The 17,583-nt window shown below is 55.2% G+C and overlaps 1 protein-coding gene across 1 annotated transcript; it reads right to left on the bottom strand.

Annotated features, from left to right (window-relative positions):
- Positions 1 to 6,694: 6,694 nt before the first annotated feature.
- Positions 6,695 to 10,250, bottom strand: B3gnt7 (UDP-GlcNAc:betaGal beta-1,3-N-acetylglucosaminyltransferase 7). Its single transcript, XM_004637307.2, has 2 exons — positions 10,043 to 10,250; positions 6,695 to 8,781 (listed from the first exon to the last, which is right to left on the bottom strand). The coding sequence occupies exons 1-2, from the start codon at positions 10,051 to 10,053 to the stop codon at positions 7,587 to 7,589; spliced, it is 1,206 nt and encodes a 401-aa protein (XP_004637364.1). The 5' UTR covers positions 10,054 to 10,250; the 3' UTR covers positions 6,695 to 7,586.
- Between the last annotated feature and the right edge of the window lie 7,333 nt (positions 10,251 to 17,583).

The following is a 17,583-nucleotide window of genomic DNA, read 5'->3' as shown; positions in this document are numbered from 1 at the left end:
TATTCCACTGAGCCATCTCCCCGGCCCTTAATTTTTTTTTGAGACAGGGTCCCTGTGTAACCTAGACTGGTCTCAAATTGGTGATCCTCCTGCCTGGGTCCATTAGTAGTAATTTTTTTTTTATATATCTAGCAGTGAACAATCAAAAACATATAAAACCCATAACAAAGTCTTTTGCAATAAAATAAAAAATTGTAACAATACCTATAATCCCAGAAGGTGGGAGGCTGAGGTGAGAGAATTGTGGAGTTGGAGGACAACGTGAGCTACATATATAGCAAATTAAGGCCAGGACCAAACAGACTGAATAGCAAGACTTTGTCTCAAAACAGAGAGACTCCCCAAAACAGCATCCTGCCAAAGCAAAAACAAATTATGTAGGATATTATCTTTTTTTTTTTTTTTTTGTACAGGGTCTGAGAATTTTATTTTATTTTATTTTTTGGTACAGAGTTTTTCCTACAGCTCAGGCTTGTAGTGATCTGTCTCAGCCTCCCCAGCGCTGGGATTACAGGCATGGATGTACAAGTTGCTGAGTTCACCAATCAAAAAACTGACAGGGCTAGGGAGATGGCTTAGAATAAGCGCTTGCCAAGGTCCTGAGTTCAATCCCCAGTACCAACAAAACCCCAAAAACAAATCCTGGCAGATTAAGACCTGTGCACTGAAAACATTTTGAAATTGCTGCAAGGCAAGCAGTGGGTGCAGGTATGTGCATAGGGACGCATCTGTGTGCTGTTGTCGGGGTCATATGCCCCAATCACGAAGGAATGGGCCTCTCCAGGATGACCTCAGCTAGGTGCTTTGTGGCTCTGCCTTCTGGCACCTTCACCTCAAGTCTCACTGCTCTGTAGGTAACAGGTGCCTTCCTTTACCTTTATTACTTCTTGGGGCTTTGTTTTAATCTGCTTTAAGTTTTTTTCCAGGGCATCCTGTTTAGTGATACAGCACTTGCCTGAGTTCCATCCTACTGACTTGGATGAAATTCTTTTCCTGATGGGTAGAAACAAGGGTGCATTTAACTTTATGACTGTTTCTTACACTGATGGATGGATTCATGAAAATTTGTGAAATGTTGCTGTGTTCCTAGCTCTGCTTCAGGACCAAGCCTAAGGGGTCACACCAGTGTGGTGTGATGTGGATTGGCATTAGCCCCTAAAATATTAATTGTGTGATAGTCTCAATTTCCAAACAATTGGCATATATATATGTATATATATATATATATATTTTATTTATTTTTTTTGTATTTTAGGGAAGGGTCTACAGGGTGTTCATGGTCTCACTACTAGATCAGACTCTTAGTAATCTGCCTGTTTACAGCCTCCCAAGAGCTGGGATTACAGGCGCGAGCTACAATGCCCAGTCTCAATTGCCGTATCAGCGCAACATGACCCCTTTACCTGCTTTTTTAGATCCTTTAATCTGAGCTATTTGGCCAGCCCTAAGATCACTGAATTTGAGGCCAGCCTGGCCTACATGGTCAGTTCAAGATCAGCCTGAGGTAAACAATGAAACTGTCTCAAAAACAAATATAAATGACACATTAAAACAGCAGTTTGGGGCCGGGAAGATTGCTCAGTAGGATAAGTGCTTGACGGGTAAATGCCAGAATCTGAGTTCAATCCCCGGTTCCGCCAAAAAACCCCCCCAAAAAACAGCAGTTTAATTAAAGTGACATAAATGAGTATGGTGGCACACTCTTGTGATCCTAGACGCTGGGAGACAGGCAGGAGGACCTCAAGTCTGCACCAAGTTAAAGCACTTCAGTGATTCTTCAAGACCCCCATCTCAAAAAGAGCTGGGGATGTGGCATAGGAAGGCCTGGGTTCAATCCCCAGTGTTACAAAACAAAAGTTACATAGTTTTATATATTTATGAAGCAGGGAATGAGAATTTCACACATACACAGTGAGGATGTAATATCAGCATTTCCATCTTGAACATTTGGTTAGGGGACCTTAAATTCCTCTTCTAGTTCTTTATGAAGTGTGTTAACAGGGCTAGGGAGATCACTCTGGAATAAGTGCTTACCTGGCAAGTAGAAAGGCCTGAGTTCAATCCCTGGTTCTGCCACCAAAAAAAATAATGTGTAACAGTTGAAAACTTTGCTACTGTGCACATTAGGGTTTATTCTCTTATTTACTGGAGTGGAATCCAGGGCTTCTACCCTGAGCCACATCTCCTTTATTTTCTGTTTTCAGACAAAGTCTTGCCAAGTTGCCCAGGCTGAGTTGACTTGCAACTCCTGCCTCAGCCTCCCAGAGTGCAGAAATCATTCCCCACCCCCCAAAGTTGCAACTCATGCCACAGCTGTGTAGTCACAAGACCCACATAGCCCGGCTGGGGCCGCTTCTGTGTTCGCTTCTGCTGGGGTAGAATTGTGCTCCTGAGGCTGTAGGGCTGAAGCTGGCATCTCAGCTGGCTGCATAGCCAACCACCGATCTTTTTTTTTTTTTTTTGGCGGAACCGGGGATTGAACTCAGGCCCTTGTGCTTGCCAGGGAAGCGCTTATTCCACTGAGCCATCTCCCTGGCTCCTAACCACCGATCTTTAACGGCAAGAACTTCCCAGTAACCCAGGCTGGGCACGGAGATTTCTGTTACCCTTCAGGGTTGTGCTCCATTCCTCTGCCCGTAAACGCACCCATTCCTCCTCCCTTGAAAGGGATGCTCTGGGACCCCTTGCTCCTCCTTAGGCCACCGCGGTGTCTTAAACTTAAGCAGAGAGGGGCTGGTGAGATGGCTCAGTGGTCTAAAGCACCTACTTAGAACAAGCTTAGTTAAAGCACAGGGACCGCGGTTCAATCCCCCAGCACCACATGCCAGTCAGCCCCGCCCCCTGGTGGGCTGAGCTGGCCGAGCACACATAAATAAATTAAACAAAAAAACAAGCAGAGAGCCCATTCCAGAACCCAGCGGCCTTTAGGTTGAGGCCTCTGACGCGTTTACCGAAGGGTGACTCCGGGTGCCGGAAATAACCAGGTCCGCGTCCTAGCGCAGCAGCTCTGGGTCCTGTAGCGCTTGGCAGCCAGCTGGGGGCGCTCCTCGCCCAGTTCTCGGGCTGCAGGGGCCCTTGGGTTTTTCCTTTGCTTGGCCCCGCCCACCAACAGGCCTTGCTCTATTAACCACATGGGGTCCCACCTGGAAATATCCAGTTCTAAAAAGGACTCCAGCCTTTACCCCGGGAGTGACCCAGCAAATGCCATTGTCACCGCCCTCGCGGCTCTCCGCTCATAGGTGGTGTGGACTGAGCATCCCACTGCTTCCTTCAGCTGGCCGAGACTGCTGGGCCTGTCCGGTCCAAGGTGGGCAGGTCCAAGGTGGGCAGGGCAGGACTGGGGTGAATTCCGGGCATTCCAGCTGGGCTCCGCTGCCAGGGAAATGGAAAATGCCAGGTGGGGTGGGCTGGGCCCTCTGCTGCCCTGGGGGTCGCAAGTTTCTGCCTGCAAGCCCTTCTGCACTGAGTATTTTCCCCAGCCCATCAGGGACCCGGCTTCCTGAAAAGGACCGAGCTCTCTGCCTTGGCCCACTTTGAAAGCCCTGTATGAGTATAAAGATTCCAGTTTTATATTTTAATAATATGCGAAAATAGCATTCCACCCCAGGGTGTTGATGCGCATCCGTTGGTCTTAATGTAAAAGCAATCGGTAATGCTCATTTTCAGGAAAAGATGAATGTGTGCCTGGTGCAGACACAGTAGTCACATATTGGACACTTCTGTTCCTCATACTTGTCTCAAGGAGGGTGCTGTGACCCAGTCAAAGCCCGAGTCAGACAGCACCCGTTTTCAGAGGAGGAACTGAACTGCAAACAGACATGTCATTTTTTTCTACGGGAAGGGACAGGAGTGGTCAGTCTGGGCTGCTGAACCAGCTCAGCCCTGACACTGTGCCCTGGAGGAACACAAAAGGTTTCCTCCTTCAGGATGTTTCAAATAATCTGGAAAAAGTTTTCTTGCAGTGCCAATACTGTTGAATTCCTCCAAACCCCAAAATACCGAATTTCCAAGCCACTCATTGGACATTACATTTCTCTGTTCCCTGGGCTTTGGCAGAAAAACAACAAACACATTTACTATCGAGTTACTTGTAAGGGAACAGGGAGAAGAAGGGTGACAGTTCTGGGGAGATGGGGGGTCGGGCTGGAAGTGTGCGTTCCAGTGGAAGCCTGTGCTCCCCAGCTGGGGTGCCCATACTGGCCCAGGAACAGGCCCTCTTTGTTACAGGCAGGATTCCCCCAGTGATCTCTTTTAGTTATGTAAATGTAACTGCATCGGCACCCCAGCCCTGGGGAGAGCATAACAGAGGACATTTTGGGGCCTGATAAATAAAGGCTGCCCTTTCCCAAGGCCTCTTAGAATGGTGGTGGGAGAAGAAGAGACTTTCACAAATGAAGCCCAGCGTCTTGGGGGAGGAAAAGGCTCCAGACCAGTGCCCACCTGCTGTCCCAAATTGGGCTGGGAGCTGACTCAAATCCATTGTTACCAAAGGCCTGGGAAATTGCTTCAGTAGGCCAGAGCTTGAGCGAGTTTGTGCAGCTGGTTGGGAGCCCCTGTCACCCTCAGCATCCAGCTGCTCGGAGTTAGGAAGACTGAGCTGCTGAGGGTGGCAGAGGAGGACATTAGGTGTCTGGAGTTGGATCACATGCATGAGAAGCCACTGTACTGTGCTGGCCCCGTGTTCAACAGCGCCGCCATGTGGAGAGAGGGTTAACAGCTGTGATGCTGGTGAAGTGCACTGTTCTTGGGGAGGGACTCCTACCCAGTTAGTGGATTTTCTGTCCAAATGTAACCACGCTAAAGTCATATAAAAAAAATTAAGTTATATTGATTATACCTGGTAAGTACCACAGGGCGAGGCATATAAAACATGCTCCCTACAGTGGCAAATGTTACTAGTATTGGGATCTAGAAGACAATACCCCAGAGCCCAACACTTTGGCAGGTGGAGGCTTTGAACTAAAGGAGGCTGGAAAGTAACCTCTCTGACAGACCCTTATTTTCCCCTGACACCCCTCCTACTGCCCTGTGGCTTTATCCATCTTATCTTTCCTGGAGACCTGGGTCTTCATTTCTGGAGACTCCCATGTCACATAAACCGATGAAGGAAATGGTGTGCTCTTCCCTTGCTCAGCCACCTCTTGTCATGGGAGTCTAGGTCATGACCTTTCTAATGGCTCAAACTATCAGGAAGTAAGACTGTAAATGCCAGCATCTTCTAGAAGGACCTTTGTCTCTTTCTTGAAAGGATCATCAGTGAGCTGTCTTCAGAGGCAGCCAGGATGGGGGCTGGGGACACATCCCTAGGGTCACACTCCCAGGCAAACTGGAAAAAATGGCCAGCAGAGTGGGGTGGCGGGAGCCCCACCAGGAGCCCGGTGAGGGCACAGCTAGCTGAGGGGCATCTGGAAGGCCTTTGGCAGTTCTCCTAGGTCTGAGCCCCTTCTTTTTGACCCCCCCCCTTTTTTTTGTTTTTTGCTAAGTGGGCAGAGACAAGGACAGAGGGAGGCCTTGGTACCCTGTACCTGTACGCCCTTCCTGGGCTGCCTCCCTATGCTGTGGGTGGGGCTAGGGGTGAGGACATGGTTTCAAGGTTCCTGCCCAATTTGCTGGGCAGCTTTTGTGACTCTCCAGTACATGCTCCCTAGTCTCCCTGCACCACTGCCACAAGGCTGTATCTCCACATAGGCTTTTCCTGACTTTTGCTTCTCTCTCAGCTCACTGCCACAGGCGTTTGTCCACTCCTCCTTTAAGACAAAGGTGTATTGCAGGCCACCCTGGAGCCCCTCCCCCTTCTGCTATGCTAATGCTGGTCTCTTCCCTCTTCCAGCAAGAGGCAGTGAGCTGGCAGCCACAGGTCCCAGTGGGCACAGGCTGCTCCCACTGAATGGAAGTGTGCAGGGCCTCACAGCCACTGCCCCAAGCTGCTGGCCTCCTGCCCTCAGTACCCTGATGGCTTCCCAAGCCCAGAACTGGCCTTGCCTACCTCCCAGCTTCAGCACCCTGCCAGTGATTGCTCCTAGTCCTCCAGTACAGGTACAAGCCCCCAAGGTGGAGGCAGTGTCCCATCCACTTCCCCAGTTGTCCCTGAGCTGCTCTCTCTTGGCCTAGACAGGGAACTCTGGGAACAGGCCCTGGATCCCGCAGCCTACTGCAGGATGACATGGGGTATGATGCTCTCTGCAGCGTCACTGTGTCTAACAACTCCTGGAGCAGGACCCTGCTTTGTACTGAGCTCCACAAAGGCCAGCCATGCAGGAGGTGCCAAAGGGAGAAATGCGAGCTGCGCAGACCCTTGTCCTTCCCTGGGGCTTGGACCCAGGTGGCTATTAGCTTGCTCCAGGAGTCCCCTGCTGCTCTCCTGGTACCCCAACTGCCAGACCTGGACCCCACCGAGCCCGTGGCATTGCTTCTCATTGGAGGGCCACCGATTCCTCCTTCTGGAACTAGTTGTGCCCTTGACCCACACCTGCACCCTAGACAACTGGCTACATCAGCTCCCAGGCCTCTTGCAGCACTGACACCTTCATTGTCATCCCAGTGCTCCCCCCACAGCTAAAGTCCTTTCCAGGGGTCTCATGCACCCAAGAGCCAAGACCAGCCTGGAGCCAAGACCAGCCTGGAAGTAGTGTCTCAAGGGACCCGCAGCAACCTTTCCCAAACAGGACCCAGATGAAGGCAACAGGGTTTCACACCAGAGAAAAACTGGTCCCGTTTTATTGAGAAAATAGAGACCATCCCTCCACCTTTCCCAGGGGACTCCACCCCAAGTTGTGGTGGCACCCTTGTGCACCCACCACCATGGGCCCCTCCCATCCTCCACAGGGGAAGTTGGAGTGCAGGTGAGGAGGGGCTGTGTAGGGCAGGAATGCTTGGTGGGGCTGAGGGAGGACTCCTCCCCATTCAGGCCCGGAGTCTGCTCCCACTGAATTCTCCATAAATAAAACTTCACAGTAAGATTAAAATCCACTTTCAGGACCAAGCTGACTAGTTTTGGGCCAGGGCGCCAGCCTTGGTCAGGACCTAGTGGCCCAGAAGCGCTGCTCCTCTGCCCGGTAGCAAGAGTGGGGAGTGGGGTGGGAGCTCAGCTGAGGTAGTAAGGGCCGCTTACACGGTCACACTTGAAGCTGTGAGAAGAGCATTGGCTGCAGCTCACCCAGCTGGCCCAGGGCCATTGAGTCTATGGGACCTCCAAGACCAGGGGACAGGAGGTACCTGTGAACCAGCACAGGGCTGAGCTGCTTGGGCCAGGGCCCTGTGGACACTGAGGCATTTCACAGGAGAGGTCCCTGTGAAGACCAGAGGCAGCTGCAGAGCCCTTGGGCCAGGTCCAGCCTGGGTACCTGAGCACAGGTTTCTGGCAGAGGCCACCAGGGCCTCCCAGAAGGACAGTCCCTCAGATGTTCCCAGCCTGGGCAGCACCCCATTCCCAAGCCTCGACACATGGGAATTATCTGCCTGGGGAGGTTGCCCTACAGCTCTGTGCACCCTACCACACCCAGGGGCATGGATAGCCGAACCCTCCACCTCCCTGGGGACCAGAGGCCCTGTCCAGCACTGTGGCTCTGGTTGGTAGCTCCATGGCATTAGAGCACCTGCAGCTTGCGGGAGCAGGTGAGATTGCCATGCACCAGTCCCCACATGGCCAGCAGCTCTGCGGGCAGCAGCTTGTGCACCACAAGCATGGAGCGGAAGAAGCAGGGCTCCTTGTTCATGCGGCTGGCCCGGTTCCGGGAGATGCCAAAGGTCTTGAAGCCCTCGTGGCCTGTGGGCTGCACACCCAGCACCTCCAGACACATGCCCAGGAAGACGTCATCAATGGGGTAGAGCTCCAGGGTGTCACACGCGTGGTGCAGGCGCCGTGCCAGGCCACCAGCCATGAGGAAGCCACCACCGCCAGCATAGGGTGGGTAGCTGGGCTTTGTGTAGAGCACGGCCGGGATGTAGTACTTATTGTCCTTCCTGCGGATTGGCCGCGCGTGCTGCAAGACATCACCCACGAATAGGTTTTCCTGGGGCCGCCGGTCGGCCAGGAACTCCAGCAGATTGGTGGGGTTGACGAAGACGTCATCATCACCCTTGAAGATGAAGGGGACATTAGGGCAGTAGATGTCCAGCCACTTGAGGAAGTGGATCTCCTTGAGGGTCAGGTTGAAGAAGCTGTCTAGAAAGTCCCACTGCAGGATGTCGCCATATAGGCGGTCCTCATAGGCCAGCAGCTGTTGGTAGTGGGCCCGTTCCTCCTGCTTGGATGCTGTGCCCAACAGGAAGAGGGTACGCACAGCGCCCCGGCCCCTGCCCGCTGACTCCCACTCTCGTCCCCAGGTCTGGCGGATGGCCTCACGGCGGTCATGCTGCGTAATGACCGACTTCACCACCACCAGTAGGTAGACATCGCCTCCACACTTCTCGGGGTGGTTCAGCAGCATGGGGAAGTACCGGCAGTGGCGATAGGTAAGAAACTGCCGGAAGTGCGGCTCCAGGCTCTGGAACCAGGACTGATGGGTCAGGTTAATGTTGGCTGAGCAGTTTGTGGTGGTCACGTCCCAGACCTGGGGCCCCTGGGAAGCCTCTAGGGTGGGGGTCACCACATCACTGGGGCTCTTCCAGAAGTTGTTGAGGTTCACCTGGTGCCCACTTGGCTTCTGGGCCTTCAATGGCCCAAGTGTGACTGGCAGGGATTCCTGCAGAAACTGGTTGGGGGTCAGACTGCGCTGGAAAACTGTCACGGCCACCAGGAGGGCCAGGGCCAGGGCCAGGCTCTTGTAGAGGGTTCTCCTCCTGGGGGCACAGAGGGAGAAAACAGGTAAGCGGGTCCACAGGAAGCCCTCCATGGGGTGCATGGGCTCTGTTCCCCAACAGGTCAGATTAGGGTCCTGTTGCCTCTTCCCGCTATGACCTCCTCACTCAGGAAGCCCTAGTGATCAGGCTCCTGCAGTTTCAACCTCCTTCTCTAAGCAAATGGACGGAACACACCACGGGGCTGCTAGCCAAAGCCAGGCACCTAATGGTGTGCACTTGGAAATGCAGTCATCTCACCCAAGGCACCCTGGTGGAGACCTCTGTCCTGTGCCCTGTCGTGCGGCTTTCATGTCCTGATGTAACCCGGAAGCCATGGGCAGTGGTACCAGCATGTGATTGAACTGGGGCACCCGGAGGGCAGCCTGCGGGCCCCGTCACTTTAGAGGCACCTTGGGGAGTGCGCCCTCTTTGGAGAACCTCAGTCTTGTGCCCCAACAGCAAAGGGCAGCCCTCATAGTGGAGAAGAACCCTGAAGGCTGGGTGGGGGACCTCTGGGGTGATCAGTGCCTCTCCCCCTCCCTTAACACCTCCGTGTGGCCCCCAGCTCAGCCGGACAAACCTTGCTTCGGTAACCCCACTACACCCACTCAGGAAGCAGAAATTCCAGGGTCTCTCCCGCAGCGTTGTCCCTAGGGTCTGGGGCATGCGCCGCTCCCCCAAGACTCTCCATCTCAGCTCACGCGAGCTGGGGAGGGTAGGCTGCGCCCCCGCCCCTCGCGTGCAGAGCTCCAAGGCCAAGCGCGGGGCCAGCCCGGGTGAGGGGACGCGAGGCTGGCCTCAGGCTGGCCGGGCTGCAAGTCCAGTGCCTGGCTGTGCCTACGAGCGAGTTCCTCCCACGGGGCCCCATGGTTTCCCGGTTACCAGGTGGGGGAAGCCAGTCTCCTCGGTGCCGGGTTAGGGGGTGTGACCGGGCGCAGCGCACCCCGGGAGGGAAGTGTAGGATTCCCGGTCTGCATCTTGGGGGTTCCAGGAAACCCTGTACCCCAGTTCGGAGCGCGGGCCGGGGGTAGAGCACCACAGCATTTCCAAGAGAAAAACCCGAGAGGGCGGAGAGGGGTCGAGACGAAGTGCGGAGGCACGGGCATAAGAGGCGCTAGGACATCTCCGAGCCCCGCCGGCGCTACCTGGAGTGGCAGCATCGGGGCCCAGGGGCCGCGATGAGGGCCCGGCGCGCACCCATGGTTCCCGGCCACCTAAGATTAGGGCGAGCCTGGGTCGCCCCGCGCGGACCCCAACTCACCAGAGCGACATGGCGGCGCGGCCAGCAGCGCGGGGCGCGCGGGGCGCAGGTCTGGCGTGCGGCGGGGACGACGAGACTTTGCTGAGGCAGCCGCGCCCCTGCGCGTCTTCTTTCCCGTAGGAGGGCGGAGGGGGAGGGGCGGCGGCCAGGTGCGTTAACCCCTTCGGCGCCGCGGCCAGCGCCCCCCGCCCGGGTGTCCGTCGCCTTCCCCTCGAGTCCCGCTCCGAGCGCAGCGCGCGGGGCCGCGCCGCCTGCGGTCGCGGGACACGCCGGCCACGTGGGACACGTGACACCCGCCCACCTCCACGCCCACTCCGCCGCCCCGGGGCCCGCGCGGACCCGCCCCGGGCTGGGTGGGGCACCTGCGGACAGATTCTGTTTCCCCTTTGCTACCGGTGCCCTTTCCTCCTTCCAGGCCTCGGGCACCCGCACTTGGGCTGGGCCTTGGAGGAAGAGGGACCTGGTTGGCCGCAAAGGCGCCACCGCCAGGCAGAAGGGGCGGGAGGCCAGGCTGCCTGTGTTGGACCCCAGCCCAGCCACGGGGATACCTTCTACCTCCGAGGATTCCCCCACGTCTAAGGAGAGCCTGCCATCGCCCTGGGGGCCCCACTGTGGCCCTCAACAAGGAACGTGAAACACCTTTTCATCCCAGCAGCACGTATTTCCCTCAAAACCTTTTTTGTCCCCAAGCCTTTATTGATCTGCTTGTGTGCCAGGCACGGCTCCTCTCCGTCTGCACGCAGACACAGACCAGGGAGCGGGCATGTTGACCCAGGTTGTGGGGTGATGTCCCTGGCCAGGGGCCCTCCTACAAGGCCCTCTACTGACCATCTGGTCTTGTTCCATGTCGCGATCCCAAGACTGAGCAAACTGGACTTCAAAAATGACCACAGAAATGGGGCATCCATTGTACCCGCAACTCCTGGGGAGCCTGCGGCAGGAGGATTGCAAGTTGAGGGCCAGCCTGGCTACCCTTAAGGAGACCCTTTCTCAAAATAAAAGTAAAAATCAGAGAGGTATCGCCCCCGATTCCTGTCGTGGGGCCAGGGGAGCGCCTGTAGAATCAAAACGATTTATGGTCTGCTGGTACCGGGTCAAGTGCATTCACTGGCATAACCTGCCAATCCTAGTTCCAGGCTCAAGCCTAGTGCCAGACTCGGTTCATGAATGGCTCTAGAGGTCCATATGGTAATTACCCTGACTGCTGGAAGTGCAGAGAGGAGAGACCAGGTGAGGAAACTTCCGGAGCTACTGAGCCACTTTCCTGCGGGAGGCTGGAAGGCCCTAGCTGGGTCCCAGTGTGTCCAGAGCCCCTCGAGCCCTTTCCATAAGGCTCAAGGGTGACTTGGAAGGGGAGGAAAAGTTTGAGGAACAGTGGAATATTCCGAGATGTTGTAAACTGTGATCAAGAAATCAAGTGCCTTCCAGGCTACATTCCAGAGGCAAATCCAGTCAAAACCGATCTGAAGTACTAGGCAGGAGGACAGCACAGCTGCAGTCCGAAGTCCCATTGGCCAGGCTGCCTGTCAGTGAGGGCCAGTCGCAGTCCTATTGGTTCCTTTTTCCCAACTTGGCCCGCCTTGTCGCGTTTGACCAAACCCTCCCGGCTGCACAGGCGGGCTCTTGGATCCCCTGGGCCCTTGAGGGACCCCTAGGATCACTATTTCTGACCTGTAGGCTCACCTGTCATCTGGGGTCTCTGGAGATGCCAAGGGAAGGCTGGACACGGATCTTTGAGGACTGAGGGGCTAAGGGGGGGATGGGTCCCGGCCATGCACTTCCTGGCTGCCACTTGGGGCTGGTGGCTAATCTGCCCCCTAACCCCCCAGGACCTCAATTTCCTGCCTGGGCAGAGCTGTGTGAGATGACGCATGGGAAACACGCATATGAGTGTCCCCTATCTGCATCGTGGTGACAGCGCAGGTAGCTGCAACATTTTGATCTTTACTGTCTGACCTAACCCACCAGACCCCAGCACCAGGAGGCTGTGAAGAGGGGCCACGGCAACGGGAGGAGCTGCCAGATGAACCAGGTTTGCAGATAGGATCGGGTCCCTGGAGACACTGTCAAGATGGAATTATTTGGTGCGCTTCTGAGTTGAACTCAGAGTGGGGGAAATGAGCTACAACCACGTGAGTTCCTGAGCGTGGGTGGGGGTGGGGACTGGGAGCCTAGCTGGGCCCTGAGATCCCCCATGACGCCCACATCCCCTGGTCAACCTGCCAGCACCGCAGATAGCTGTAGAGCAGCACAGAACCAGGGAGCTGTGCTAAGCCTACCCGCAGTGCAGTCAGCACACAGGAGGCCCGGTGGGGAAGGAAGGGAAGCAGGTGCCCTAGCAAGTGTCCTGAGCGTTGGTCAGCTCTGTGCCCCAGCTTGCTGCCCTGGAAGGAGCCTCCATGTGCTGGGCCATGAGAGGACCCCAAAGACCCCTCCTTTTTCTCTATTTCTCCTTCCTCATTGCCTCTTTCAGCAGCTCACTTCCGCTTCCTCCTCCCCATTTGCTGGGGATCCAGACCCTGCTAGTGCTCACAGCACAGGGAAAGTGTGGGCAGACGTCTGACCACAAGGGGACATTCTGGGCCAGTGCTTGGGGGGCACAGGTGGGGCTGACCTGGGCCAGAGGAAACCACAAACAGCATGTGAGTAGCCTGGTCCTCTTGGAAAGTGCCGGTGTAGGCAATGGTAAAGAACTGTGCTGTGGCCATTGCTTTACCAAAACCGCACACTGTGAGTATGTGATTTAATTCCAGTGTTTGAGGGACCATGAGCTGGGTGTGGCAGCACACACCTGTAATCCCAGCACTTGGGATGCTGAGGCAGGAGGATTGTTGCAAGTTTGAGACCAACATGGGCTACAATGTGAACTCTAGGCCAGCCTGAACTGTATAGCAAACCTCAAAATACAAAAAAGGTCTCAAAGGCCAGTGAGACAGCTCAGCAGACTGTATCACCTGCTTAGGCAAGTTTAGACAAGCTCAGGGACCTCTATTCAATCCCTGACACCACCTGCCGTGCCAGCCACACCCCTGAGTGGGCTGAGCTGGCCAGGGTCAGGGCTTGGTGGTGTATGCCTGTAATGCCTGTGCTGGGGAGACTGAAAACAGGAGGATCACTATGAGTCAGAGCTGCATAGTGAGACCCTGTAACAACCAAATACATTTGAAACAAACAAACAAATGGTCTCAAAAGACAAAACATGTCTCACAAAGACCAAAAAAAAAAAAAAAAAAAAAAAAAAAATACTAGGAGCAGAAATGTACACTCCCGAGATGGAGCAGCTGGGCCTTTGATGTGACTGTCTACACTCGTGGTGGAGGGTCTGGGGATTGGCACCAGAGGACTGTTCTTTAGTGGAAGAAGTAGCATGAGCTCAGCCAACCCAGGGAGCAGAGCTGGGGGCGCAGAATTTTTTCTAGTTGATCCTGTGCCCCACCTAGATGTGACTTTGAGTTTTGCAGGACATGGGTCCTCACATGCCTAACCCACCCTGAGAGGTGCTTCTCTGAGCCCAGACTGTGCTAGGAGATGTTCAGTGAGCAACTTCCCCTAGGAGACTTGATTTCCTTGTTCCCAGCCCTCTAATGAGGGCATGTGGGGCTGAAGCCTCTTGGCTCCTTCTGGGTTACCAGCAGCCACTGCAGACAACCTGGCTCACTATGCATTTGTGCTGGAAGGGCCTGGGGGCACACAGGTGAACTGGGTTTGTCCCTGCACTGGTGTCCTCCAGAGACCACAGCCCATGAGGCAGGGCCCGACCTGAATCCAAGACCCAGGGAGTTGGGGGTAGAGAATGAGCAGGGGACACAGGTCCTCACCCCAAGGGCTGGAAGAGGGGAAACAGCCACAAGGAACAGCAGCAATCGTGGAGACGGAGACTGGAGAGCACAGGGGTGGAGGAGGTGACATCTTTAGCACAGGCAATGTCTGTGGCCATGTCCAGGAAGTCCTCACATGGGGGAGGACTGTGCAGAGAAGCCTAGATTGTACAAGCTGACCTGAATGGAGGGAGGCCTGGGGGGCTGGCTGTAGTCCATGCACAGTTCTCTGGCCCCTCTCCTGTGTCTGGGCACCTGCCAGGTGGTCGGAGAACAGCTGAGGACACCATGGCTTTGTGCAGGCTGACTGGGCAGCCGGATGGAAGCCAGAGTTCAAAGAGGCCCAGGACCTGGGGGCAGGCATGGCCAAGAATCCAGGCAGGGAGGCTATGGCGCAGCTGGCATGGGCTGCTGCTCCCTGAGGTTGCCTGTGTCCTGGGCAGCACCCCAGGCTTTCAGGCAAACACACAGATGTGCACACCCCAGTACATGCAGAACAACATGAGCACATGCACCCGGGAACACAGACGTGCAGAGAAGAACACACGTTGTACACACATGCTTGTCTGGCAAGCTCTTGGGAACAGGCTCAGGACCAGGCAGGTCCCTGCTGCATTCCTGAACACCCTTCTTTGGGTGTCAGGTTTTTGTTTTTGTTTTTTGAGACAGGACCATGAAATATGGTTCAGGCTGGCCTTGAACTCTGTTGCTCTCTAATATATTTGGTACAGAGTCTCACTACGCAGCTCAGACTCATAGTGATCCTCCTGTTTTCAGCCTCCCCAGCACTGGGAATACAGGCCTGCGCCACCATGCCGGGACTCTGGATGGCTCAGCACGCCTGAGGGGGCAGGGCCAGCACAGGGTGCGGTATGGGGATCCAACCCTGGTCCCTGGGCTTGCCTAAGCAGGCGCTTAGCCCACTGAGCTATCTTGCTGTCCCTAAACAGTCTCTTTTGATTGTACCCTTCCTCCTGGGACCTTCTGGGTATTGTCCAGAACGTTCAACAGCCACATCTGTCCCCAGCAACCTGGCTTTTCCCCTCAGCAGAACCCAGCCTTCTGTTCAAATGTAGTTTTTTTTTTTCTGATTTGGGTAAACTCCTGCTTGGCCTTCAGAACCCATCCTAAGGTTCCCTCCCTGGAGTAGGTGCTTCCTGAGCATTTGCCCCTTCCTGGCATCACTCTGTCCTCTGCCAGTACAGTCTGTTTTCCTGGTGGGCAGTGTGGGGAGTGCAAGCCCAGTGAGGAGGGTGAAGGCCTGGTGTGACAGCCACTGTCGGAGCTGATGGGGTGTCCCCACCCCACCCCCAGCACAGTGGGCCAGACTCATGCGGACACACTCACGCCAGGGTGGCCAGGGCCTGGACAGCTGTCCCCCGGCTGCGCCCTCCCCCTCGTCTAGTGACTCACAGTGCTGCCCGCGGCGGCCAGTGTGGGACACACAGCCGCCTTTCAGCCCCACTGCTCTGACACTGGCTCAGTCTGCTGCCTCCCTCCGCCCAGCCACCCTCTTGCTGCAGCGCCAACCACGCCAGGCCCCCTCCTGTCTCTCGTCAGCCGGCCCCGGGCCAAGCAGGCACTGAATGGTGGCCTTTTCACCGTGGGGCCGGCCCAGGGCATTATGGGCCGCCTGCACCGCGGTGGCAGAGGGGGGGCGTGTGTGTGTGTGTGTGTGTGTGTGTGTGTGGCCTGCACATCTGCCCTGCAGCCCCAAGGCCTGCGTCCCCTAGGGGTGCCCGATGCAGAGTAGTAGGGTTCCTGTTTGACAGACAAGAAAACAGGCTCTGTGCTGTAGCCGGGACCCCATTTCAAATTTGTTGAGGCGAAGTGCCGCTCTGTATTCAGGCTGACCATGAAGTCACTGTGAAGCCAGGTGCTGGGATCGCAGGCTGAAAGGGCCCAGCTCCCCACTGTGGGTTCATGAGAGCTCCTTTGGGGGTGCAGTGAGGAGGTGGAGGAGGTGCCCTAGTTTGGGTCTCTGCAGGCTGGGCCATCCCAGCATTGCCACCACCAGCCCTGGTCAGGGCCAGCAGGGGCTCTTCCTCAGCTTGGAAGGGGGAACTGAGTTTTGGAATGTGAGTGGTACACCAGGAGGTGGTACCCCGGGAGGTCGTGTACCACCCTTTATTGTGGGGTGGGGGCCACAGTAGAAACAATCTGCATAGCCAAACTGGGGACCCAGAATGAGCTCAGGACTAGAATCTGTGCCTGAGGCTCAGAGGGCACTGTGGTGACAAAGAAATGCCTCTTTCTAGCTGGGCATGTTGGTGCACACCTCAGCAGGCTGAGGCAGGAGGATCTTGGAGATTTCAAAGCCAGCCTGAGCTACATAGCAAGACCCTGACTCAAAACACCAAATACAAAACAAATGTTCCTTCCTTCCTCACAGGTGTCATGCCTGTCTGGGAAAGTGTACCTGCCTGAGCTACTCACAGGGAAGGGGCTGGGCTGGAGTCATCGAGGCTGCAGAACTGGATGCAGGGAATCCTGGACACTAACCTGGCTCCTGAGAAATAGGGCAGCACAGAGACAGCATGCTGACCCAAGTGTGCTGTTCTCAGCCACGTGGTGGCCGTGGGCTCTGGCAGCCCCGAAGTCAGTGTGCTCCGTGAGAGCGAATACGGCTGCCATGGTCACCTGCTTTGATTTCTTTCTTTCTTTCTTTTTTTTGTGGTACCAGGGATTGAACTCAGGACCCTGAGCTTGCTAGGCAAGCACTTATTCTACTGAACTATCTCCCCGGCCCCCGCTTTGGTTTTGAGACCTGGGATTCCTCCCTTGTGGTTTCTGTCACCTGTGACTGAAGATTCCTGGCTGGTGATGCTACTTTACCGTTGTTCCCTTTGGGCTCGGGCAGGCAGCCTCTCCTCCCCACCAGGGAGGAGAGGTAGGGACACCTGGAGCTTGAGCTGCTCCCAGCCAGTCACCTCTGTGCAGGCTTGGAGACAGCGAAGGCCGTAGAGACCTGGGGGGCTGGAGGTTTCTCTTCCAGGAGGCCCAGTTTACCTTTCCTCACTACCATTCTGGGATAAATGGCCCCGAGCCCCGTCCACTGGCTTGGCCCAAGCGTGTGAAGGCTACAGTGAAGACACAGCATTGTCTTGAGACATTTCTATAAATGCATGAACCTTAAGGCCATACTTTTTTTTTTTTTTTTTAAATCTTTGGGTCTTGATACGCAGCTCAGACTTGTAGCGATCCTCTTGTTTCAGCCTCCCCAGTGCTAGGATTGCAGGCATGTGCTACCGTGTCTGGTTTCAGTGGCTGGCTCAGTGCAGGGCCAGCAGTAGCGGGGATCAAACTTGGGTCCCTGTGCTTGACAGGCAGGTGTTTAGACTGCCAAGCTATCTCCCCAACCCTCTGAGGGCCATACTCTTAAGAGAAATAAATCGGTGACACATGTTCAAATATGATGTGGTTCCGCTGGTGTGAGAAACTGAAAGCAAAGTGAGGACCAAAATGTATAATAAGTATTGGGAAAATGGAAAAAAAATAATGTTCAGGGGTTGGGGAGATGGCTCAGTGGAATGAGCGCTTCCCTGGCAAGTGCAAAGGCCTGAGTTCAATCCCTGGTTCCACCAAAAAAAAGTTCAAAGGGAAAGGGGAATGAGGAAGGAAGGAGGGGAAGGAAAGAAGGGCAAGAAAAAATGGAAATAATGAATTAAAAAAAATAAGAGGGAGACAGCGCAGTAGAATACATGCTTGGCAAGTGCAAGGTCC

The sequence above is a fragment of the Octodon degus genome, unplaced genomic scaffold (genome assembly GCF_000260255.1).
Source record: "Octodon degus isolate 3935 unplaced genomic scaffold, OctDeg1.0 scaffold00089, whole genome shotgun sequence".
NCBI lineage: Eukaryota > Metazoa > Chordata > Mammalia > Rodentia > Octodontidae > Octodon > Octodon degus.
Note: the sequence above shows the minus strand (reverse complement) of the source record. Positions and strands in the feature narration are given on the sequence as shown.